The sequence below is a fragment of the Ranitomeya variabilis genome, chromosome 5 (assembly GCF_051348905.1).
Source record: "Ranitomeya variabilis isolate aRanVar5 chromosome 5, aRanVar5.hap1, whole genome shotgun sequence".
In the NCBI taxonomy this organism is placed as follows: Eukaryota; Metazoa; Chordata; class Amphibia; order Anura; family Dendrobatidae; genus Ranitomeya; species Ranitomeya variabilis.
In genome coordinates, this window is record NC_135236.1 from 485,434,788 (window position 1) to 485,443,212 (window position 8,425).

The following is an 8,425-nucleotide window of genomic DNA, read 5'->3' on the forward strand; positions in this document are numbered from 1 at the left end:
TAGTAGTGACTACTGATTCCAGTCTTTCTGGCTGGGGAGCGTCATCACACTGTTCTAAACCGCCAGTCAACTCGGGAACTCATGATCAATGTTTTTTGGAGATCCAAGAGATACGGTTAGCCTTACAGAAGTCTGTAATTGTCTCCTGGCGGTGACCTAATTCGAAGGCTTTCGGATAACGCCGTGGCATGCATCAACCATCAAGGGGATACCCGCAGCCGGGCGGCCACAGCTTAGGCTGCTCACATTCCCTGATGGGCAGATGTCAATCACTCGCTGATCTTGGCTGTGCAAGAAAACTGGACAGTAGGCTTCCTCAGCTGCCTGGGTCTCGCCTCAGGCAAGTGGGATCTCCATCTAGAAGTCCTCCAACAGATCTGCCTTCGCTGGGGATCTCCGGAGGTAGATCATATGGCGTCCAGACTGAATGCTGAAGTTCTCAAGCTCATAGTTCGACCTCGAGACCCAAAAGCCATCGCAGTGCATGCTCTGATTCTCTGTGGTGCTAGTTCCTTTTCCCTTTTCTGCTTCTTCCATCAGCCTTTAGGTACGGAAAGGATCCCAGTGATTCTGGGCTATCCAAACAGACTACGTCAGGCGTTGTTTGCGGAACTAGTACCATTCGTTGACTATTCATTTGTCTATTTCTGGCAATTGTCGGATTGTCCAGATTTGCTCTCCAGGAACTGCTTTGTCACCAGATCCCAGGGGTCCTGTATTTCTCAGCTTGGCCGTTGAATGCTGGGTTCTGACCCAGGTGAGACTCTCATAACTAGTTGTCAGCGACTTGTGCTTGTATGTCCGCTTCAGTACGCTTTTTGCTTGGGGCAGGAATCTCGGATGTCTTCCCCATTTTATATTTTTCTTCAAAGCAATCTGGATTCAAGCCAGGCACTCTGCTTGCTGAAAGTCCAGATTTTGGCCTTATCGGTCTTATTGCAACAAAACGGCAACTAAGGATTTCATGCAAGGAGTTTCACATGTGGTCCTTCCCTATCACATACCGCTGGATGTTTGGGACCTTAACTGTTCCTGGGACTGTTACAGAAGACTCCTTTTGATCACTTTCATGATGACCTTTACTGGCATGGAAGGTCGCCTTTTTTGCGGCGGTCACATTATTCAGGCGAATTTTTGGGGCTGGCCGCTTTGTCCTTTCAGATGTTTTTTTTCCTTATTTCCGTCAAGGCAAGGTTGTCGTCAGGCTGTACCTGTCTCTTGTTGCCAAGGTGGTATCGTCTTCCACTGTTACGAGGACATTGTTCTTTCCTTGTTTTGTTCAGCTCCAGTTCACAAGGTGGAACGGATTCTCCATGCTCTGGGCAAGGTACGTATCAAGGATGGCGTCCTTCCAAAGGTCGGATGCTTTATTCGAGCCTTCTAATGGTCACGGGAAGGGTTTAGCCGCTGTGTCGGCTATGATAGCCAGGTGGATTCGTTCCACCATCCACGAGCCCTTCCATGTCAGAGGTCAGCCTATCCCACCGGGGATCAAGGCACACTCCACGCGGTCAGTGGGTGTTTCATGGGCCATTCGGTATCAAGCGTCTGCGGAGCAGGTTTGCAAAGCGGTGACCAGGTCTAGCCTGCACACTTTCCCAAAGCATTACAATGCCCATATTCCGTCACCAGCAGATGCGGGCCTGGGTAGACGAGTTTTGCAGGCAGCGGTAGCGCGTCTTTAGACAGCGGATGCCGGAAGCTTACTCTGTTTTGATGTTATTTCACACCCAGGGACTGCTTTGCGACGTCCCATGGTCCTGTGTCCCCCAATGTGGCGAAGAAGAAACAGGGATTTTTGTGTACTAACCGTAAAATCCTTTTCTCTGAGCCACTCATTGGGGGGGACAACGCTCACCCTGTTGGCCTGATGGCTATTATTGTTTTCTGATTTAACATGTTGTACCTGTTGTTGATGATTGTAATCTACTGCTTGGTCATTGAACTGGTTCTGTCTGGAGCCAGTGGATGGTGTACACTGCAGAGGAGGAGCTAATTCTTTTTTTGTATTCACTTGGTGTCAGCCTCCTAGTGGCAGCATCATACACCCACGATCCTGTGTCCCCCAATGAGTGGCTCGGAGAAAAGGATTTTACGTTGAGTACACGAAAATCCCTCTTTTTTTTTTTTTTTGTTAAACATTCCAAAAATTCCTGTGAAGCACCTGAAGGGTTAATAAACATCTTGAATGTGGTTTTGAGCACCCTGAGGGGTGCAGTCTTTAGAATGGTGTCACTTTTGGGTATTTTCTATCATATAGACCCCTCAAAGTGACTTCAAATGTGATGTGGTCCCTAAAGAAAATGGTGTTGTAAAAATGAAAAAACTCGGGTCAACTTTTAACCCTTATAACTTACTAACAAAAAAAAATGTTGGTTCCAAAATTGTGCTGATGTAAAGTAGACGTGTGGGAAATGTTACTTAAGTATTTTGTGCGACATATCTCTGTGATTTAAGGGAATGAAAATTCAAAGTTGGAAAATTGCTAAATTTTCCCAAAATTACGTTTTTTTTCACCAATAAACACAAGTCATATCAAAGAAATTTTACCACTATCATGAAGTACAATATGTCTTGAGAAAGCTATGTCAGAATCACTGGGATCCATGCAAGCGTTCCAGAGTTATTACCTCATAAATGGACAGTGGTCAGAATTGTAAAAATTGGCCTGATCATTAACATGCAAACCACCCTTGGGGGTTAAGGGGTTAATGAAACTGAATCCTCTTCAAAGAGGCTGGCTGGGACTTTAATATTGATCTTTAGAATATGAAAGATCAAATGGGCTATTGGAGGTCACTAGAGCACCCCAGACCTGGTTTTGCATCTCAGCCCAGTTAAGTGAACAGGACTCGGCTATCATACTTAGCAAACTACAGACATGTGTACAGAACGTTGATTTACAGTGAATAGCCTGCAACAATTCCTGAAGCACTGAGACCCTCCTTCATTTGGTGAGGGGGCTTGGAGGTCAGACTCCCAACTGACTATATATTAGTCCCAGACTATCCATTTAAAGACCACCTGTCAAGGGGTTGTCTGACCTTAGTGACTTCAGACTTGTGAATTCTCACAGCTCACGCACTGCTTGCTGTGAGGATTCTGCGGCGCTAGGAGCGGGCGGTCATATGATTGCAATTATGCGATTTGCATACTTCCGACCATATTCCAACTAGACATGTTCGGACTCTCTCAGTACACTTGTATTGAACAAGGCCACACACATCTTGTTGCACGTAACAGAGTGTATGCAAATCACATACTTGCAGTCACGTACCCGCCACTCCTGGCATCGGCACAAAAGAATCCTCATAGCTCGCACTGTGAGAATTAACAAGTCTGCAGTTACATAAAGTGACTGTAGACTTGTACCCTAAGGCCAGATAACCCCTTTCATAATGTGTTATTTCTGATAGTAAAATTATGAGGGGTTTTTTTCCACCCAATATTTTCTAGTTTGAAAAGTGGGGAAATAGTTTACAAGGTAGCCAGCGATCCTCTGACATTGTGAGCCACAGTGTATATGTAGTATACAAGTGACCTATTTTGTATGCACTTGCCACACAGAATCTGACATCATTGTAGTCTGATAGCCACAATGCCATGGTTGCCTTAAGAATTTCTCTCCTATTAATGTGGTATCATGTCCTTTTGCAGGATCCAGAAGCACTGGCACATCTCATGTCCTCTGTTCCACTATCCAACGATGGCAAGTTTGTCCTTCTGCATGATCAGCCAGAGGATGATCCTGATAGTGTGTCATGCACCGAAGGACTGGAATCTGAAGCATAACTGACCTTTTTTTGTTTTCCTATTTACAAGTACTTTAAAGTCAGTCTGACTGGTGAATTAATGAGGTACTTCTGTTGGTGGTTTTTTTCTTACAGTTTAATGATGTGCACTTACACTTAATGGCAGATTGTACTCTGAATTTTAATTGTCTACAAATTCTTTACTGCGGTAAAACTGGTACCTATGGGTTCAATCCTGAACTAGATCACAGTAATCTTTAGATCACTGCAGCTTAAAGAAATATTCTCATATTGTGAAATTGGTATAGACAACATGAAAGTAAGCAAGTTTGTAACTGGCCTGCTTTTTCTATTTGCTGCTCTTTTCTTGATGTAAGTGCTTTTATCTTGCATAGCTCACAACCACTAGTGGCTAGCCAGTGCCTGTAGTAGTTACATTCCAGGCTGATCAGTTAACTCCTGAGAACCCAGCCATGTCTCTCTAGCCCATTGATTTTTTTTTATTTTTTTATCAGGTAACATTTATTGAAACATTTGTCAGAATTACGAACAGAACAGTCAATAATAACAAGTCATTTACAGTGCATACAAACAAATTGCAGAAGTATACACCCACTGTTCGCCTTCATATTTGAACCATTCCCGTTTACTCCCTCCAATCCCCCCTCCCCACTGAAACAACCCTTCCTCCCTTTTGGTGCACACAATACATCTCAGGACTGATCTCAATGTTGAAATTCCCTTAAACAGGGATTATGCCAGATGAGTATATTTAGAGCAGTCCTGGATCCCCAGTAACTTCTTGCAGGCCTACCAGATTTTATGTATAAGGAGCAAGGTGTGAAAGCATCCAGAAGTGACCTTAAAGTTATGAGATTTCAAAAGTTCCAGCTAATTTCCCTCCCCCTTACATATTTCAACGCTACTGTCTCTGCTTCTTGAATCCAATACAGCACCCATCCTTTAAAGTGCTGGAACTGGGAAGCTAAAAAATGCGACAGGTATGTGACAATGCTAATCCTCCTTGATCGTTAGGTAACTGTAATTTGTCCAGTTTTATTCTTGCTATGCCTCTCTTCCAAACCAAATCTCTGAAAATGTTATGCATTTTCCTGAGCCATAGTTTATGAATCCAAACCATTATGGAGCGCATATAATTAGATTAGCTCTATCCAGAGCTGACAATGATTGAATCTGAACCCGTTGGTAAGGCCAAGATTAGCGTAAATCAGTGGCATAAACAAAATGATGTAATTATTATTATTCACATTACTAGAGAGACTAAGGTGTTTACATTTCTTTTGGATTAACTGAAATACCATTTAAAAACAGCATCCAGTGGGAGCAACCCAGATTTTAACCAGTTTACAGTTAACCCCGAGAAGGTCCCGAATCGTCCTATTATTTCCATAATTGGAAGGGAGGTTGTAGAATTATGTATTGTACGTTAATATACTTACTAGTGATGAGCGAATATACTCAAAGACGCAAAGAACATAACTAACGGCCGATATATGTAGCGAGAATAGTCAGAAGTCTAGCCTCTGTATAGGATTTGCGCTGCATTTTTTGAGGGGTTTGCTGATGTGCCAGTTAATATATTAAGCCTAAGTAAATCCACAAAATCAAGAAAATGCCAATAACCAAAGAAGCAACCTTGCAGATCTTGGATCAAATAAAATTTTTCACAATACCCTATTGCAGATGTTTCTGTTCCCCTGTAGGTGACAACAGCCACAGTTAACCGATAACTCCATATTTCTGTTCCCTACATGGGAAACCGCTCTCCTCCACCTCTCAACCTTGTCTGTGTATGAGTGGTCTCATTAAAATGGCTAAATGAACCGCTTTATAGCATCCACATTGCAAGAACAACACCCAGTCGATTTTTCGGTGGTGCCTTTTTTCCCTCAGAGGTGGCCCTCTAAAGCATGAGCTGTTTATATTCAGCCTACAGAAAATCCTGAAATATGCAAGCATATATTGTCATTTTTTAGTCTATTCAGGAAGTCTAGACATTACAGTCCTTGCATAAAGACTGGATATCGGTCACTGTGAAATGCTGCCCTATAGGTATAGTAAATATTGAATGAGTCATATATACATGTTGTTTTTTTTTCCTAAAAGGGCTCAAACAAATTAACCCAAAGACAATTGTTTTGTTTTCCATTGTCTTATAAGCATAACCTCTTTTGTGATTGTATTCAAGTTATCAAATATATTCCTGAAATAATTTCCCGTGCTTTACAGCGGGTTGGAAGGATTTCTAATATTGCAGAAATTATATATTATGTGAACTTCAAATAAAAGAAAAACCTAATTATTCTATATTTTCATTCATGTACACTCACCGGCCACTTTATTAGGTACACCATGCTAGTAACGGGTTGGACCCCCTTTTGCCTTCAGAACTGCCTCAATTCTTAGTGGCATAGATTCAACAAGGTGCTGGAAGCATTCCTCAGAGATTTTGGTCCATATTGACATGATGGCATCACACAGTTGCCGCAGATTTGTCGGCTGCACATCCCAAAGATGCTCCATACAAGGCAGGATGGATCCATGCTTTCATGTTGTTTACGCCAAATTCTGACCCTACCATCCGAATGTCGCAGCAGAAATTGAGACTCATCAGACCAAGCAACGTTTTTCCAATCTTCTACTGTCCAATTTCGATGAGCTTGTACAAATTGTAGCCTCAGTTTCCTGTTCTTAGCTGAAAGGAGTGGTACCCGGTGTGGTCTTCTGCTGCTGTAGCCCATCTGCCTCAAAGTTCGACGCACTGTGCGTTCAGAGATGCTCTTAGGCCTACCTTGGTTGTAACGGGTGGCGATTTGAGTCACTGTTGCCTTTCTATCAGCTCGAACCAGTCTGCCCATTCTCCTCTGACCTCTGGCATCAACAAGGCATTTCCGCCCACAGAACTGCCGCTCACTGGATTTTTTTTCTTTTTCGGACCATTCTCTGTAAACCCTAGAGATTGTTGTGCGTGAAAATCCCAGTAGATCAGCAGTTTCTGAAATACTCAGACCAGCCCTTCTGGCACCAACAACCATGCCACGTTCAAAGGCACTCAAATCACCTTTCTTCCCCATACTGATGCTCGGTTTGAACTGCAGGAGATTGTCTTGACCATATCTACATGCCTAAATGCACTGAGTTGCCGCCATGTGATTGGCTGATTAGAAATTAAGTGTTAACAAGAAGTTGGACAGGTGTACCTAATAAAGTGGCCAGTGAGTGTAGTTTCCAATCCCTGTGACCATTGGTATTATACAGGGTGGGACATTAGTGTAGCCTTGTTATGACTTGAGTTTTCAGTAGTAATAGTCTAGTAAATCACGTGTTATCGTTCTGTATCATCTTTTTATAACATTCCTCTATGTGTTTGTGATACTATGCCTTTTTCTTTCAAATGACTGGATATGAAGTCTATGCAAATGTTTACAGATAATTTACACTACTAGCAGTAGGTGCAAAGCTGAGTAATAAACACTAAGCAGCCACTAGCAAAATGATATGTCTCAATCAGCGAGACATTTGGGGGATTGCGTCATAGTTTCTACACTAAAATACGAATACATTTAATTGCAATTCTATATCCATGACAAATAAAGCATTGTAACCTATTTCATATCATTTGATCATGTGGTCATTATTTTGTTATTATAATTATTATTACAGCGCCATTTATTCCATGCCGCTTTACATGTGAGGAGGGGTATACATAATAAAAACAAATACAATAATCTTGAACAATATAAGTCATAACTGGTACAGGAGGAGAGAGGACCCTGCCCGCGAGGGCTCACAGTCTACAATGGATGGGTGAGGATAGGTGAGGATAGAGCTGGTTTGGTCGATTGGTGGTTACTGCAGGTTGTAGACTTGCCGAAAGAGGTAGGTCTTCAGGTTCTTTTTGAAGGTTTCGATGGTAGGTGAGAGTCTGATATGTTGCGGTAGAGAGTTCCAGAGTAGGGGTGATGCGCGAGAGAAATCTTGTATGCGATTGTGGGAAAAGGAGATAAGAGGGGAGTAGAGAAGATGATCTTGTGAGGATCGGAGGTTCCGTGCAGGAAAGTACCGGGAGACGAGGTCACAGATGTATGGAGGAGACAGGTTGTGGATTGCTTTGTATGTCATGGTTAGGCTTTTGTACTGGAGTCTCTGGGTAATGGGGAGCCAGTGAAGGGATTGACAGAGGGGAGGGGCGGGGGAATAGAGGGGGAACAGGTGGATTAGTATGGCAGCAGAGTTTAGAATAGATTGGAGGGGTGCGAGAGTGTTAGAGGGGAGGCCACAGAGCAGGAGGTTACAGTAGTCGAGGCGGGAGATGATGAGGGCATGGACTTGGACTTTTGCAGATTCTTGGTTGAGGAATGTACGGATCCGTGAAATATTTTTGAGTTGAAGGCGGCAGGAAGTGGAAAGGGCTTGGATATGCGGTTTGAAGGAGAGGTCAGTGTCAAGGATTACTCCGAGACAGCGAGCTTGTGGGACTGGGGAGAGTGGGCAGCCATTTACTAAAATGGATTAGTTCGTTGGGGGGGTCACAGGAGATGGAGAAAGACGATGAATTCTGTTTTGTCCATGTTAAGTTTTAGAAATCTAGCGGAGAAGAAGGATGAAATAGCAGATAGACATTGAGGGATTCTGGTTAGTAGGGTGGTAAT

The 8,425-nt window shown here is 43.1% G+C and overlaps 1 protein-coding gene across 1 annotated transcript in view; it reads left to right on the plus strand.

The window, feature by feature from the left end:
- APPL2 (adaptor protein, phosphotyrosine interacting with PH domain and leucine zipper 2) overlaps positions 1 to 7,391 on the plus strand; it is a 132,394-nt gene extending 125,003 nt beyond the window's left edge. Inside the window, exons 21-22 of the mRNA XM_077265534.1 lie at positions 3,658 to 6,093; positions 6,994 to 7,391. Coding sequence (XP_077121649.1) covers positions 3,658 to 3,792 — 135 coding nt within the window. The 3' untranslated portion in view covers positions 3,793 to 6,093; positions 6,994 to 7,391. The remainder of the gene's footprint in view (positions 1 to 3,657; positions 6,094 to 6,993) is intronic.
- Positions 7,392 to 8,425: the final 1,034 nt, after the last annotated feature.